Source organism: Thamnophis sirtalis, unplaced genomic scaffold, assembly GCF_051295495.1.
Source record: "Thamnophis sirtalis isolate CommonGarterSnake01/CBP01778 unplaced genomic scaffold, rThaSir2_p1.2 scaffold_4, whole genome shotgun sequence".
NCBI lineage: Eukaryota > Metazoa > Chordata > Lepidosauria > Squamata > Natricidae > Thamnophis > Thamnophis sirtalis.
Window position 1 is genome coordinate 73,373,653 of NW_028261384.1, and position 18,017 is coordinate 73,391,669.

Here is an 18,017-nt window from a genome sequence, read left to right on the forward strand (position 1 = left end):
GTTAAAAGTGCTCGGTTCGGTTCGGATTTACTGGATCTCCACTTGTGCTCTAGGCGTCTCTTTTGGCGCTTCATCTCCCGGAGTTCCTCAGTAAACCAAGGGGCTCTCCTGGATCCACTGCCTCGGAGCGGCCGTAGAGGTGCAATCCGGTTAAGAGACTCCGTCGCTGCCGAATTCCAAGCAGCAACCAGAGTCTCCGCCGGACTGCGGGCGAGAGTGTCAGGAATAACCCCAAGTTCCGTCTGGAACCCCGAGGGGTCCATAAGTCGCCTGGGGCGGAACCACCTGGTCGGTTCCTCCTCCCTACAGTGGGGGTTTGGTCTCCGAAAGTCAAGCCTTAGTAGGTAGTGGTCCGACCATGACAGGGGTAAGATCTCACTACCCCTCAGACCAAGATCACAACTCCACTGCTCCGAGAGGAATACGAGGTCGAGCATGTGACCCGCCGAGTGGGTTGGGCCTCAAATTACTTGGGTCAAGCCCATGGTTGTCATGGAAACCATGAACTCCTGCGCTCCATCAGAGTGTTCACCGAGCGAAGGCAAATTGAAATCCCCCAGAACCATAAGCCTGGGAAACTCAACTGCCAGCTCGGCTACCGACTCGAGGAGCAAGGGGAGGGCTGCTGCAACGCTGTTGGGAGGCAGGTACGTTAGCAGCAAACCCACTTGACCCTTGAGGTCCAAGTTCACCAGCAGGGACTCACACCCGACAAGCTCCGGAGCAGGGATCCTACGAGGTACTAGAGACTCTCGGACAACTATGGCCACACCCCCACCCCTTCCCTGGGCCCTCGGCTGATGGAGCACCTGAAAGCCTTCTGGGCACATCTCTACGAGGGGGACTTCTCCCTCCAGGCCCAGCCAGGTTTCAGTAATACATGCCAGGTCTGCCCTCTCGTCTAAAATTAAGTCCCGAACGAGAGGATGGAGATGTACCTGCAAAGGGAGGAATTGTGGACAATTGTTACTTATCCAACAGCAGATCTGGATGATGGTGACCAGAGAAGAAATGAAAAAGCATTAGCCAGCATAATTCTTGCTTTAGAAGACAGTCAGTGGCTACACATAAGAGGTCTCCAGTCTATGAAAGATTGCTGGGAGGCATTGTGCAGTGTATATGTGAGAGAGACTTCTGACAGTAAGGTGTTGCTCACTATGAAACTGTCTAAGGCACAGCTGAAGCCAGGAGAGTGTATGTCCACACATTTGCAGAATATGAGAAGGACAGTCTTTGAGTAGAAAGAAAGGGGAATGACTTTTACCGAAGCACAAAAGCTGTATATGGTACTTAGTTCCTTAGACAGTTCATGGGACATTCTTGTGACTAGTCTAGAGTCCATGCAAGAATAGGATTTAACCATGGCATATTTAACTGGTCGGTTGTTGGAGGAGGAGGAGGAGGAGGAGGAGGAGGAGGAGGAGGAGGAGGAGGAGGAGGAGGAGGAGGAGGAGGAGGAGGAGGAGGAGGAGAAGAAGAAGAAGAAGAAGAAGAAGAAGAAGAAGAAGAAGAAGAAGAAGAAGAAGAAGAAGAAGAAGAAGAAGAACAACAACAACAGCTGGAGAGGAGTCCAGGAAAGGGAGGAGATAGTGTTCAGCACAGACCAGCATCTGCAACAGTTCGGGATATTGGCAGAGCAACTGAAAGAGTTAATTTTGTGAAGAGATGCTACATGTGTAGTTCTACTGAGCATTTTCAGAGATGCTGTCCTGAGAGGAGGAACAGAGCAGCAGTGAGACAAGGGCGTGGATCTAATCATTGTTTTCCCTGGCAGTATCAACAACTGAACACACCAGAAATACATGATTGTTGGACAGTGGGGCAAGTCAGAATATTGTTAATGATCCACATGTATTTGAAACCAGCAAGGCAAGCGTGGGTTAGTCTGGCGCATGGACAGAGAGCTTCTGTAAAAAGGGAAGGTAATGTGTATGAACCAGAAATAGATGCTACATTGTACAATGTGTTATATGTACCTGCCTTAGAGTACAATTTGTTGAGTATATCCATGTTAGACAGGCAGGGTCATGAAATAGTATTTGCTGGGGGACTTTATATAAATAAGCAAAATGGACGTATGTGCAAAATGGACAAGTATGGTCTATATGTTCTGGGAATGCAAGAAAATAGTTGTACACGTGTACTTAAGAATACATGACAATTGTATATACCTGTTACATAGAAGATTGGGGCATACACGTTTTAACGTATTGAAAACGGTGCTTGACATAACTGAGGGACTGAAATTAAACAAATGTAATGTATATTTGGATTGCACTGTGTATAAGGAATCAAAAGCTAAAATGTATCCTGTAAAAAAGAAGAGTGCAAGAACTACAAACAGGGTATTACAACTCGTTCTTGCTTATTTATTAGTCCTATGACACCCTCTTAAGGAGGAGCGAGATATGCCTTGATCATAATAGACGATTATAGTAGATATGGATATTGTTATTTACTCAAAGATAAAACTGAAGTATTGCAACAATTCAGAAAATGGGGAACACTTGTAGAACAGCAGTATGGATGTAAGGCATGCCAGTTTTAAACAGACAGGGGAGTAGAGTTTATGTCTGAGAGGTTTCAAAGGTGGTTAAGCAGTCTACGCATAAGGCATAGAAAAGTGAATCCATATTCACCTCCGGAAAATGGAGTGGCTGAACAGAGGAATGACAAGACAAGAAAAGATGCATTAATTGCTGATGCAGGTATGAGTAAAGCATACTGGGGAGAAACCATAAAGACAGCAAATTATATCGTTAATAGTTTATGAAGTGAGGCACTACAGGTGATGCCATATTTCTTGATGCATGAAAGGAAACTATCTTTAATTCATTTAAGAAAGTTTGGTAGTTATGCCTGGGTGTATATCCCAAAAGCTACTAGGAGAAAAAGTCAGACAAAGGCCAGAGAGCTTCGGTTTGTTGAATATGAGCCAGAAACAAAGGGGTATAGGTTTACAGATGCTTTTAAGCGAGTAGTGATCTCAAGATCTGCCATTTTTGCCGAACAGAGCAACTGGAACAAGATACATGTTAATCATGAGGTGTTCATGCCAATACAGAGTTCTAATCTGTTGGAAGATGAGACCAGTCAGATAGGGATGCAGAAGAGGAAAGAACTATGATAAAATGTGAAAGAACAGATGACATAAACGTAGAAGAGGAGAGCTGGAAACAATGACACAGAAACACATAATTCCACAAAGATTTGAGAGGTGTTACAAAAGTGTACCTCCTGAACGGTTTACTGCGAGTGAGATCACAGCATGCAATGTTAGGTAATGAACCCCATTGTATGAGGAAATTGTAGCTTTTACCCACAGTATGTGAAATTACTGAAAGATTTTATGTAAATGTTAACGTAATGTAATGAATGTGAATGTAAAATATGCTGTACCAGTATTTGAAGACAATGCTGAATGTATAACAATGATGACAGAAGATTGCATCGTAAATAGAAGTAAACATATAGACATTAAATACTGTAACGTGAGAGAAGCTGTAAAGGAGAAACTGATTAGATTACAGCATTGTTCCAGCAATTGTAATATAGTTTATATGTTAACAAATACTTGTTTCTTAGAGAAGTATAAAGTACAGATTTGGATTATCACTGTACAGCTTTAAATGGGAGAAGTGTCAAGGTAATGAGGATTTAATGGCTGCCAACTGATGCAAGGTTGTAATCTGTAAACTGATGCAATGTAATGTGGTTGATGCAATGAGGCTGATTCATTGCAGCTATGGTATAATATATTTTTCGGAGTATAAGACATACATTTTTCCCTCAAAAAAGAGGCTGAAAATCTGGGTGCGTCTTATACACTGAATGCAGCATTTTTTTTCCTCCTGAAACCCCACCCCTTCACCAAAATGGCCATGCAGAGCCTTTAGGAGGCTTTCAGAGTGCTCCTGGGGAGGGCAAAAATGAGCGAAAAATCCTGTATTTGCCTTTTTTGCTCATTTTTGGGTGGGTCACACACCCCCCCAGGAGCACTCTACAAGCCTCCTAAAAGCATTCATGCCCTATTTTTGGAGAAAAAAACCGGGCCCGTTTTCATGAAAAATGGGCCATTTTTGGGAGGTCTAGAGAGTGCAAAAACTTTTTCTTTTAAATTTCCCTCTTCAAAATCTTGGTGCATCTTATACTCTGTTGCGTCTTATATTCCAAAAATATGATAATCCTTTTAAGATTCGGATGGGAGGTCACACACACACACACACACACACACACACACACACACACACACACACACACATATATATATATAGGTGGTCATTAGAGGACATTTATCTCTCTCATCATGTATCCCTCCTTGTGTTCGTAGTAGTAAGGGATTTTTAACTCCATATTTATGTCTGTATATTTGTGTATATAAACCACTATTAATTGTCTAGACGCTCTGTGTGCTGTGTGCTGTTTTGCTCCTGGGTTTATTTCATAACAATAGTCACGCTGCCAAAACACTGACAATTTATATTCATAATTTATCCTTATCAGTTTTAATTATTCTATCATAGTAACACTTCTATTATTAAACCAGTATGAATATTTGTATATAAGAGAGAGAAACAGTTAGAGAAAATAATTCAGTCTGAATCAGTGGTCTCATTCTTATACAGTAGCCTTAAAGATTTTAGGACATGCAAGTAAGTTTCAATCTCAGGCACCCTTCAAATTTCTGAAACTGTTTAATACAGCTAGACCAGTCTCAGCAAATAGCATCTTTTTTGACTGGCAGCAGCTCTCCAGGGTTTGAAACAGGGGTTATTCACAACTCAACAATGGACTGTGATTATTTTAAATGGAGTTATATCTTGCATGAATGTATGTGGTCAGCCTCATGCAGCCTCTCCAGAAGATATCATCAGTGATTAATTTATTTCAAATGCCACCCACTTATAAACTCTTGTAGACATTTGCTATTTTACAATTCAGCTTTTAATATTTCACACCATGTTACCTCTAAATTGTAATTTCAAATTAAATTCAGCTAGCTGAAATTCATCCAAAATTGGCTTCTAAAATATATTAGAAATAGGAAGATTTCTCAGACATAGACTCGAAGAACTTCAAAGAAAGCCAGTAATTTAAATTATTTCCTGGTACATTGTTGTTTAAAAATAGTATGTATTAATTGGGAATAAATGTATATTATAGTAATAGATAATTTCAAATGATTTTAATGCTAATTAATCAAATACAAAAAAATACTTACAGTATTTCAAAGAATTCAAAGCAGGGGCTGAATCTGAAATAAAAACATGACATTGTAAATTGAACAATAAATATATTAAAAGGCAATCTTTGACAATACTTTAGAAATTAAAGAAATTCTGATTATTAACAAACTAGTTTCCACCAATTATTCCCTGTTTTTATAATAACTATACTTAAGAACACCCGTTATCTACATTGCAATGTTTTACAGTATCAACATTAGTTTTATTAAGTATAATTAATTTCAAAATTATATGCTTCAACTAATGTGCAAGGGAAAAATGTTTCAAAACAATACTGGAATACTTAGGCTGCAATCTAAAACTGAATAAAGGCCAATTTGAAGTTCATAATAAATGGTTACAATTGCTATTCTATTGGCATAGAGATCACTTACTGGAATATTTTTTATGCCCTCCAGAATTCTTATGGCACACAGGAAGAAAACAGTATTGAGAATGCTATTTGGATTTAGGTAGAATAACATTTCTTTTGTTCTTCTGTTTAGGTTTTTTGGTTCCTATGTTGGCTGCTAGCAATTGTCTGGATAAGCCCCTACAGGTTTTTTGGCAAGGATTTTCAGAAATAGTTTTCCACTGCTTCCTTCCTAGAGATGAGCGAGAGTGATTGTCCCAAAATGGCTTTGTATCTATAGTCTGGTCTCTGTCATAATTAATTAAATTAAAATATTCCAAATTCATAGTTTAGCAAGCTATCATGGGAAATGCTTTTCACCAGATTGAGAAAACTACAGATCAGCTGAAATACACTGTTGCTTCCTACTTCAATTCCACCAATTCTCTCTGAGTAAATTAATATCACCGAAACTTTACATTTTCCAAGCAATTAAATATTGTTACAGCAAGAAACCACATTAATAATTCATTTTCTCTCTCAACTTTTGAAAGCAGGTTTTTAACAAAACATAAAAACTTTTAACAAAACAAAATAATGCAAAACTGCCTGTAAAACAAGAAAATACAGCATATCTCCTAAATGTCTGTATAATAGCTAATGAATGTTATTATTATTCTAGTTTTATCATTAACATTATATGGGGTTTTGATTTTTAGATTTCTGCATGATGAAGATTGCTAGATAAATGGTTACATGTTATCATTATTTTATAAGATTTATTAACCAGTGATGTAGGATGACTGCCTATTTATTTATTTTTTAATTTGCTTTTTCTCAATTAACTCAAAGCATGAGACACTATATTTCTTCATACTTTATCTTCATGTTATGAAATCATACAGTGAATGAACCATTCAGTAAGCTTCATAGCAGAATGGAGATTTGAACCATGGTCTACCCAGCTCTAAACTTAAAAAAAAAAGTTATTTGTATCTCTACCCCATTTTCACTATTTTAGCATAAACTATACAATGAAAAGATATCCCTGAGAAGAGAACTTGGTAGGCACTTCCAAATTCCCATGAGATAAGTAGCAATAGACTTGATATAAATATAAAAAAATGAAGTTGCTTAAAATATGTGAATAGAATTTTATAGTATTTGCATTTTCAAGTATTATTACAATCAATAGACCAGAGCTAAGAACAAGCAATAAAGATAAAATGCAGACCCAGTTAATGACTTTAACCTCATTATTTCCAATGTAAAATAATCTATAAATATATATTAAATTTTACAAAATACTTTTATTAAAGATCATAATATTTATAGTAAGAATTGCATCTTCACATAATGTCTTTGTGACTGAAACTTAGGCTATAATATAGATGTAAGTAAGCCCATTAATTTCAATAGTAAAACACTCTTTATGCTAACACTGGTATTGCCATCTAATATAGACAGCTATCTCAAATAATTGTATCATTGATTGGCAAATAGGAGTCTGATAGGCAAATATGACTGAAGAAAAGAAAAAAAAGCAGAATGTCAGGGTTCCAAGTAGCACCCCTAATGAAAAACAACTCCAAGGCTTGAGGTTCCTTTTATTTTATTGGAGATGTCATATTGGCACATCTGGGAAAACCCGAATCTGAGAGCTTCCAGGTTTTCCCCACCCAGTTGAAATTTCAAGACCTTATCCCCACACCACATGTCCATAGCTCAGTCCAATTAGACTCCAGTCACTCCCATGCAGATGCAGGGGCAAATTGTCCTTGACTCCCTGAGAAAAAATTGTTGTTATGGCTATACATCCACCAAGCTCCATACCATCCCCCTTCCCAGTTTCCTACAGCTTCAATTGTGGCAGGTCTGAAAAGCCGAATTTAAAATATGGCTTCCAGGCCAGACACAGAAGAGAGAATAAAACACAAAAAGGAGCTTATGCTTATTGAATGAATGTTTCCTGAAGGGCGCTCATTGCTTTTGGTTGAGAAACGCTCCAGGAGGAACTTAGGAAACTAGTAGATAGAACATTTCCAGACAATGAATGACCAGAAATTTTGCTGGAAAAAACAAGAAAGATTCATTCTCTATCTATCTCTCTTCCTCCCCGCCATTCATCTGATGAATATAAAAGCCAAGACAATTCTTCTGATGCCCTAGAAATATTTGTTTCATTTATTACCCTCCTTGACAATATAGTGCCCATGATAAAAATTATACATGCTACAATGGCTGGCTGGAATAGAAAATGAAGACAACAGAGACAAAGGAATCTATATTTTGACTTATTATGGACAATGAGGGATTCATGGATTAGACACAGGAATTATTTGCTAAAGAACACTACGAACTCGACTCATAGAAGATAAAACAAAGCTAGGTGAGGGGCAGAGATCTAGATAACTAAAACCCAAGAATCCCTTTTTTTTTTTTTACTTTAAAGCTTCCTAATGTATTCCATAGCATCCCCGGGTAATGTTTCTGGATCCATGGATGAAGTGAAATGGGTCCTAGAAAATATTGTTAGCAATAAGACTGCAGAGAGGATGGCATATCAACTAAATGTAGTTTATAATCAAGGATAGAAAACTGTTCTGGCCCCCTGGTCTGTGAATAAACCAGAACTTGGCTGTTTGCCACCGTTCAATTACTGAGATAACGAATCCTTTGGCTGAGGGCCCAGACAACTCACATTCAATAGAATAGCTTGGCAGCAACCGAGATAGTTCAAATGAAGCAACGCAGATAATCCAAACGAACAGACATGGCTAGAATACAGACAGATTTCCTTCACTACTAATTCGAACGGCTGTTTCCTGCAAATGTCCCCTCCCAACACCTCACTTATAAACTCTCTTGGGAGGGGCCAATCTACAACCACCTGTGCTTAATTATCTTCTGTGAGTCTGCCTATGGAATTGCTGCTTCTGTTTCTTAGCCCTTCCTGATCTAGAATCAGGGACAAACTCCCTTTGATCTTCCCCACTGCTCCATGCCTCAGGCGCCTCCTGGTGGCCAGCCTCTCTGGTCCCTGCTCTGAGTCTGAATCCTACACAGGATCCTCCACAACTTCCATGGCAGACCCATATGGTTCCTCACTATCCAAGTCCATCAGCAGCTCAACCGGATCCTGCTGGTCCACAACAGAAAACACAGCCAAGGGCCTGAGAATTATCTATATATATTCAATGACCAAAAAGATAAATGCTAAAGAATGCTCAAAGCATCTTTACATATCTCACATTATAGTCAGATTATACAGGAACAGATACATATAATCACTTCAGCAGCAAAATGGAATGATACAAAAAAGATTTGTATGGCCCCTGCACAAGGATGCAAATTTTTACAATGTTTCATACAAGTTACAATACAAGATACAGTATGACATATTAACAGAAGCCAGTACTGATTTGTCAAGAACAAATCTTGTCAAACTAGCATTCCATTCTATTCTATTTTACTTCTACTTCTGCGGCTGGGCAAGCCTATCCATTCCCAAACAATAATAACTTATGTAATAGACTGTAGTAGACATAAATTTAAAAATACCTTATAAAACATTTGGCAAGGTACCCCATCATAGGCTGATCAACAAGCTATTTAAGTATGTGGCGGATACCAAGACAATTAACTTTGGAAATCATGTTTAAATGTGATTTCCCATGAGGCACAAAGAGCAGTGTCACAATCATGAGTCTTTAATCAAGCACCCAAACTGAAATAATAAAATGAAATCCTGCTGCCATTTTGGTGTCCTCCCACAAAGTGCCCAAAGAAGAAAACATGAGAAAATGATTTTGAAAACAGATCTGTGTAGAGTTAATAAAAATCCAGGAGAAAAAATCCTTATTGTTTTTATAAAAAGTTTTTTTATTTTTGTTACATAATATGTTACATAAAAAAATTTTCTATTACTTTTCAATAGGTTATTTAAATATCTGTCCCCCAAATTTCTCTTTTCCATCTCCCATTATTCCTCTCTTTATTTTTGGCTAATTTCTTTTTCGGATATCATTTGCTCGTGCAATTTTTAACATTTCCAACTATTCCTCAAACATACCACCCTTTAAAACACTTTTAATATTTTTATATTTTACAATTATTTCAATCCCTCTTCTTATTTCCACTCTTTAATATCAGGTGCAGTCCTTTTCGAAAATTCTTTATTTTCTTCCAGTGTAAACAAAATGAAGCCAAATAGAAAAGACGGACCACATCTTCCTTCGACTGCTTTGTTTAAAAATTCTATTATGTTTCTTCTCTCCAGTACGTGGCTTTTGTTGTTCCTCTGTTTGATCAGGTCATTAATTTGTCAAAACTTGCCAAAAGTCAAACCAAAGGCTCAAAATCCATACACAAATTGTCCAAATATCCCCTTTAATAGTTTTGAATTTTTCTAGTTCCAGCTTTATTAATCAAGTTCTCCTTGGGCTTGGTATTTTTTCATCGATAGCCTTTTTCCTCCTTTCTTTCTGCCCTCCGTGTTTAGCCACTAGCTTAGCTCCAGAAAAAACTTTAAGCATCAAAATTAATTTATTTTAATGTTAATTTGGCCAATCTCCCTCCAGATCAAATACTCCATCTATTCCTCCATTCCTGCACCAGATGTGTTCTAGATGCCCCAGCTCCAGAACAATCATTTGAAGATGGCCACCCCCCCACCCCCAATCTTTAGAGAGCTCTGAGTTGGACCTGTTGAAGATCTTGTCTAGCTCTCCGCAATTGCCCAAAATGCCTCTCCTTGTGCCCCATCCCTTCAGGACGGTTGCAGTCCACAAAGGACCTCTTGACAACGGGTGGCCGGCTCGGCAAAGCTCGCTATTTCCCTAGCTGTTCTCACCACTACACTTCTGGGTTCTTACCCTAAATCAGTGGTTCTCACCCTTCCCAATGCCGTGATCCTTTAATACAGTTCTCCATGTTGTGGTGACCACCAACCATAAAATTGGTGTCTCGGTTCCTAAGGCCATTGAAAATATGTGTTTTCCGATAGTTTAGGTGACCCCTGTGAAAGGATCGTTCGACCTCCAAAGGGGTCCCGATCCACAGGTTAAGAACCACTGCCCTAAATCCTCTTATTTCTTTTTTTAAAATATTTTTTATTTCTTTTTGAACAAGGACAAGCAAACATAAAAATAAAAAAACCCATCTTCCATTACAAATTGTAGAAAGTGTGTCAGTTGGTTACAGTATTTCCATGCATCTTTTCCATAGTCACCACCTGCTTTTCATATCAAATTGCATATTTTAAATTCACCTATATTCATGTATATCACAATTATTATATCGCAACCTTAATTTGACTATAATTGTTTTTACGTCCTTTTATATATAATATTCAAAATCTAGGATTATATGATAACATTCCATTAAATCATCTTAAAATCATCCAATCACAATACATCTTTATAACATATTCTAGATAAAGCTTTTAAACTTCCTCTCATTATTTCCATTTATTGTTTATACAAAATTTCATATTATCAAACTGATAGATCTATATGTATAATTATCATTATTAATCATTATTCAACTATAACTATTGTTGCTTCATTTTATACATACTACTAGTAAACTAAATTTAGCTGGATAACACACTAAATTTAATGGTTCAATGCAGATCATTCTCGCCGCCTACAGTCTTTTGTCTTCAATCTTAACTTAATTTTTTTTCTTGGGTAGTCCCTTCCTCTAATAATAAAATTTCCTCACCAATTCGACACACTTTCTCTTTCCGCTTTCTTCCCATTCCGGAGTTGTCCCAACTTCAGTAGCTTCATTAGCTGCATTTCTGTCACCGGAAAAAAGGCTATTCCTGGATCTTTCAAGGACTTTGTGGTGTCCCTGAGATCAGCAGGAGGTGCCCTTCTCAATCACTGTCTCTGTGGGTTGGTTTAGGTCCAACTGGACCATCCAGCAGCAGAAATTTGACTGCAATCTCAGAGCACCAAGATCACATGTCGTGCCATTGCGACGTCAGCTATCTTCTCCCCTTAAATCCTTTTATTTCTTGTTGTCTTTTAATTTCTCTGATCCTAAGTTGCATTTAAAACTAAATACAGTATTGGGTGAAAATGAGAAATCGACTCATAATCTGCAATTCCACTTTATTTCTTAGAACACTGAAATTTTTCACTAGTAAACTAAGATTTAATTAATTAAGAAAGCAATCTTATCCAAAATAAGCAAATACTAGCTGCATATATTTTTGATATACAGGGAAGACTGAAGACATAATAGATAGACTGCTACCCTCAAAGACTTAATGGAAAAATCCTTGCTCTTGGCCTTGGGAATAATCAAAGAGAAAGTGAAAATATTTAAAACTTATTTTCTCTGTAATACAATGTAAGCTTTCTGTCTCAAAAAAAAAAGGAATGCAAGACAAACTGTTATAGACCAATTTAGCACATTTAGTTCTTTCTGCTTGATTGTGAGATCAAGGCTGAGAGCGAGGCTTATTCCATTATGTCTTTGGGGAGTAGCAGTCTATCTATTATATTTTTGAATTACTCCAGTAATTCCAGGGAATGGCAAGGCTCTGTGGGATCGCGCCAAAATCCAACTGCTGGGAGGTTCGGACGTACCTAAATCACCTCAGAGGGGGGATGAATAAAGAGAGCACATGCCGCTTTTCTTAAGGAGTCCGCAATTTCCCAGATTGATCCGGTGAAGACTCTCAAAATCCACAGGAAGAAAAAGACAGCCATTACGTGCTGGACCGAAGGTGTGACAGCCAACCAGAAAAGAAGCGTGGAAAGTTGAAAAACAGTGTGATCTATCTGGGTGAGAGATACTTAACTTTTCATTTCTAACTTTTACGGAAGAAAGAGCCCTCCTGGAAAACATTTGGGTGAAAGTGGAACCTAAACATTTCTTTCTTCATGAAAGGAGCTAATAGAAATCTTATTTGCCTGCATCTTCATCATTAAAGTTTACAAAGGATAAAAGGTAAAAGTGGCGCATCTAGAATTCTAACTTTCATTTTTTTATTCTCTATTAGTGATTTGAGCCAATGAGACAGTCAAAATAAATATCTTTAGTACATCTTTGGCCAGACTTTACGATAAAAAAATATATACATTTTTTTTTACTATACAGAAGTAACGTGATAATAGTGTCCTATTGCAGCATTCCCCAACCCAGGGACCGGTTCCATGGAGCGAAGTTTTTCCATGGACAGGGGAGACATAGTTTCGCATACTGCTTGTATTTCATGGATGCGGCTTTGCCTGCTTGCATGGCAGAGTTTCTGGCATGCCACAGCCCAGGCCTATCCACGGACTGGGGGTTGGAGATACCTGTCCTATTGGATTATTATTCCTACACTACATAAATATTCTTGGGAAGCAAAAGGGCTGGTCCTCAAATATAATTTATTTTTCATATGTGCTATGAAAATGTATTAGCAGTAAACACTATCAAAGGTTTCATACAAGACAAAACAACTTATAGTTCTAAGTTTGCACACAAGTATAACTTTATTTCAAATCTCCACTACAAAAATTAACTCAGGTCCTTTGAAGTCTGCTGAATATGGAAAAAAAGAATTGCAGAGAACAGAACGGAGTGCCAGAGATTAAACATTGGCTTTGACACTGGTTCTACCAATGGTGTCTACCAAGCTAATTTATCAATTATATGGAGATTCATGCAGAATTATGGAAGTTATACATTTTTTTACTCTTTTGAGAGACAGAGGCACAATATTTGAATAACATTGTCAGAAGGGACCAAGTGACATTTCTGTTCTTATCTGAGGTGATTAATAGGTCAGGTTATTTATGAGACTACTTCTCCCTAAGGATATTTGCCTATTCCACTAAGTTGGGTAAAGGAGGTCCATTACAGGTCCCTTCCCTTAAATGTTATAAAATATGTCTTCTCCACAGCAGCTCTGGTCTTGTGTGGAAGTCTTTTGAAATCCAGCAGGCCCGGGAGGTTCCAAAAAAAAAAGATAAAGAGCTTGCCCAAGAACTGAAGTAGGATGATTGAAGCCTGAGGAGGGTGATGTTGGATGCATTGAAAGAGTATAGTGGTGGGTGGTGGGTTTTTTATTTTTTATTTTTTATTATTTTATAACATTACTATGAGCTGCTCAGAATTGTCTCTTTTAAAATGGATAGCCATAAAAACAAAAATTAGTACAACTATTCTTGCAATACTAAGATGAAATATTAAAAACTGTATTACTAAAACCTGGTATTCTGAAGGATTTTAAAAGTACCAAAAAGCGAAGTTAAGAATGCATGTTACTTAGTCATGTTCTACAAAACACTGAATACATGAATAAAGCTTTACATACTTTATTAACAGTAAGAGTCAGATTTTATATACATGCCAATAACAATAAAAGTTATATTGTGATATATAATTGGCTTATAATTAATCTGTGAATATTACGTGTGTGTGTGTGTGTGTGTGTGTGTGTGTGTGTGTGTGTGTGTGTGTATTTGTATTCACCTTACAGAGATATTTATTCTGTAAATTGAAGATATGAAGAGGAAAGGGGGAAAATATCAAAGCTGGATCCAAGAATAGACCAACATTCCATCTAACATACTGTAATTATAGAGAACCTTTTTCATGGTAAAAGCTATATTATCTTAGTAAAAATTGCCGTAGTAAATTGAATTAAAATATAAATTACATTTATATTATAGGCAGAGTCAACCTGGATGGCTTTAGAGAAAAAGAGGGTTAGTTATGAATAAAGAACAATTGTAAAAGACATACTATGCACCGAGATATTTTTCATTCCAATATATTGGAAGATAAATGTAAGTGAAATAAATAAGTAAATAAATAAGTAAAAATAAATAAGTAAATTAAGAGAAAGGTTGCTGAGTGGAGTAGTAATATGAAGAATGGGATGAAGCCAACATGTGGGAAGCTGGCTGGAAGAGGTATCTGAATTCAGTCTGAGAGGTCTGGAAAGGTATATTTAGCTAATAGTCAGTGATATTTTGTGCAATAAGTTAGAGAAAAATCATAGTATTTTTAGCAAATTCTGCTGAAATCCTGAAATTAAAAAGCAATCTATTAAGAGACAGAGAAAAAAAATGGATTAAATATGATAATTAAAGAAAATGTATCTGGCACTAATAATATGTCTATATCTAAAAAACTAGGAAGAAGTAGGATAAACTTTGTTGCAGTTGCTGCTGCTACTAAGCAATTATTATATCATATATTTGGAGCTGGGAGCAAAATCAAATATATTTTATCATAAACTGCTTACAGCAATAGCAATTGCCAAAATAGCAAATACCCTGATTATGGGAGGTCACATTTTTCTGGGTTGTAATCTTTCTGAGCTTTCATAATGTTCATAGTTAAAAACAACAGAAGCTTCTCTGAAGACTTAACACCAGTATAGAGACCAATACAGTATGTCATTTAATCAGTTTCAAATTCTAATTGCAGATAGAAATGAAGTATAAATATTCATTGCATATGTGTTAGGACTTCTCCAGGTTTTTTTTTTAAAGGGACAGTGTCTGCAAGTGTACAATTGAAGCCTCATTTTTTTGTTATGTGTAATGAATAAATTACATATTGTATGGCCTTTATAATGATGAAACAAGTATTAAACATGGCAAACAGAAAAAAGGACAGTTTCAGTCATGGATGCGCTCTTGAGTTTTTTTACATTCACCACACCCACTACAGATACCTGATGTGTATAAACTTACACATTCACTACCAATAATATGATTTACAATTGGTCTTGAATGGTATTACAGAAAGCATGAAGTTTCCAGTCAACAAAACATATGTTTTCTTAAATTGCCTGGATCTGGAAATGTAGAAAGTGAACAAAAATATAAATCATGCCAAGAACTGCAGTTTAGAGAACAAGACAGTTTACTGTTAATCTGTGATGACTGCTCAACTATGCTCAAAACAAAAACAAAGTGCTATAAAAGTAGTAAAGGAGGCAAAAATGACTTCCTGGGCGGGACCTTGCTGATGGTGGCAGCTTAATAGAGCTGCTCCCGAGTTCCTGGTCGCGTTATCTGCCTAGACATCTGACAGATACCTCACCCTTCAGGCAAGATGGGGAGGAGAGAGATCCAGCTGGCAAGTGCTTTCTTTTGATCTTTGCAGTTTTTTGTCTGCGAAGAGGGGGGGGGGGGGCAGCCGAGGCTGAAATCTACAGCTGTTTTTTTTTCAGCTCAAAGTAAGATCCTCCCACTTAGAACAATATTTGAACTATCTATCTGATTTTAATACAGGCAGAGTCCGTATCTGAGAACCTCATCTGCTTATTTAAATCCTAGCTTCATTTTTTACAGGAGCTTCCTTCGTTAATTTGGTTATCTAAAAAAAAAAAAAGGCTCCTAAAATGGCGATTGTGTATTCTCCGTAACAACGCCACCTCCCTAATCTTTTTGCAAAGAACAGCGATAAAACTTCAAAGGGAAGGAACAGCCGGCAAGCAGCTTCTTATTAATTAGTTTCATTTCTCTGAAGATTCTACAAGACTTTCCTCTTATCAACTTTGCTAATATATATTTCTGATATAGAGAAGTCTAAAATGGCGCTGAATATGCTGAGCTGCTTCGTTACAATGCTTTTTTTTTTCTAAAACCTTCTGAAAGTCTTAAGGAGCTAACAAAGGGGTGATTTAATACCTTTTTTCGTAAGCTGCACAGCGGGCCAGTAGAGTTTGATTAATTGCTTGAAGATAAGACTTATAATGGCCTCAAAATTAAATCCTGGACTGAAACCTCCTCCTAGAAGTACATCTCCAATACCGGGCACAAAGTTGCAGCCTCCACCCTCTATGCCCCCTACTGGAGATTTGCTAACGAAAGAACTTTTTTTGGAAACTTTTAGAGAATTTAAGAGAGGAGAATTTAGAAACTTTTAGAGAATTCAGAGAGGAGATAAAGGAGGAGATAAAAGAGCTTAAGGCGGACTTATATGATAAACTTGATAGTAGGATTGCTAAAATAAAAGATGATATGCTGGGACTTGTAACTGTACTGACAGAATATGTTTCTGGAATTGAAGATAACCTAGAGGATCTTAATGAAGCTAATACCAATTTGACATCCAAAACTGAGGTGGTGCAACAAAAAGTTGAAAACGCTGAAAAACAAATTATTATGATACAGTACAGGCAGATGGAGCTGGCATTAAGACTCAGGGGGTTGCGTGAGGATAAACAGGAGAACTTGAAACAGATTTTTTCAGAAGCTTTTTTTTTTTAATAAATTTTTTTATTTTTTTGTTACATAAACAACACATGCCCACACCAGTGGGGGGAAAAAATCAAAACACAAAAAAGACAAAAAACAAAAAACAAGGCAGAAAAAAAAAGAAAAAAAAGAAAAACACAACAAGTATATGTTATAAAAAAGTATATCAGCTGGTTACAAAATATTTTTGTGCATCTCTTCCATTAATTCATATTAATTCAAATATCTTAACTCAAATGTTTACCATATTAACATCATCATACCTCCACTTTTAGTTGATTGCAGTTGTTTAAACATCCTTCATCCTTAACTATGCCAAAGATTTAATCCATAACCACATGCTAGCATTTCATTTACTTGTTTATAAAATCCTCCATTAACATCAAATCCTCATATCCTATTTTACCTAAACATCCATAATATTTAATACCAAAAATTCCATCCTCCATGTATATAGTTTATTATCATTCTCCTTTCTTTATGTAATTATATCGTATATTTTTTCAGATTGTCTGGTGGGAAGACCGGGGTCCAACTTTGACTGGCAGATCAATGAAGCTTATCGCGTTAATTCTTGGGTGGCAAAACAGAAGCAACTTCCCCGAGACGTAGTTATATACTCCACCACAAGAGAGCTCAGAAACATGATACTACAAGAGTCCTATAACACTAGGCTTCAAATTGGGGGCCAGGATTTGATTGTTTTGAAAGAAATACCACCTCAAATGCTAAGAGCCAGGAGAGACTATGCTTTTTTAGTGGAAGAACTCAGAAACCGTCAGATACAGTACAGATGGGATGCACCATTTGGTATTACATTTACATTTGACAGGCAAAGATATCGTCTCAACTCCGTATGGAAAGCTCGAGATTTTTATCACAATATTCTGAAGGTGGAACACTCTGCACCATCTGGATCTGGAGAAAGACCACAAGAAGGACAAGATAGACAGCAAACCACACAACTACCAGACAAGATGTACCATCTCCCCTCCCCGGAAGGGCAAGGTGTTATGGAACAAAGACCTAGCCGTATGACTACTAGACGAATGGAAAAACAAGCTATAAGGCAACAACCTCAACAATTATCGGCCATCGATCAAGGAGTTACAGCAACAAGCTCAGAAGCCGTGGGAGGAGCTAGGCCAAAGGTTAAACAGGCCATGCAAGAGGCTCTAAAAAAGCTTCAGGTAACCGAAGATGACAACTAAGATTCTAACA

General features: G+C 37.2%; 1 protein-coding gene across 1 annotated transcript in view; it reads right to left on the bottom strand.

Moving 5' to 3' along the window:
* GLI3 (GLI family zinc finger 3) overlaps nucleotides 1-18,017 on the bottom strand; it is a 414,787-nt gene that overhangs the window by 185,581 nt on the left and 211,189 nt on the right. Inside the window, exon 4 of the mRNA XM_087713119.1 lies at nucleotides 5,222-5,254. Within this exon, the coding sequence (XP_087569245.1) occupies nucleotides 5,222-5,254 (33 nt within the window). The remainder of the gene's footprint in view (nucleotides 1-5,221; nucleotides 5,255-18,017) is intronic.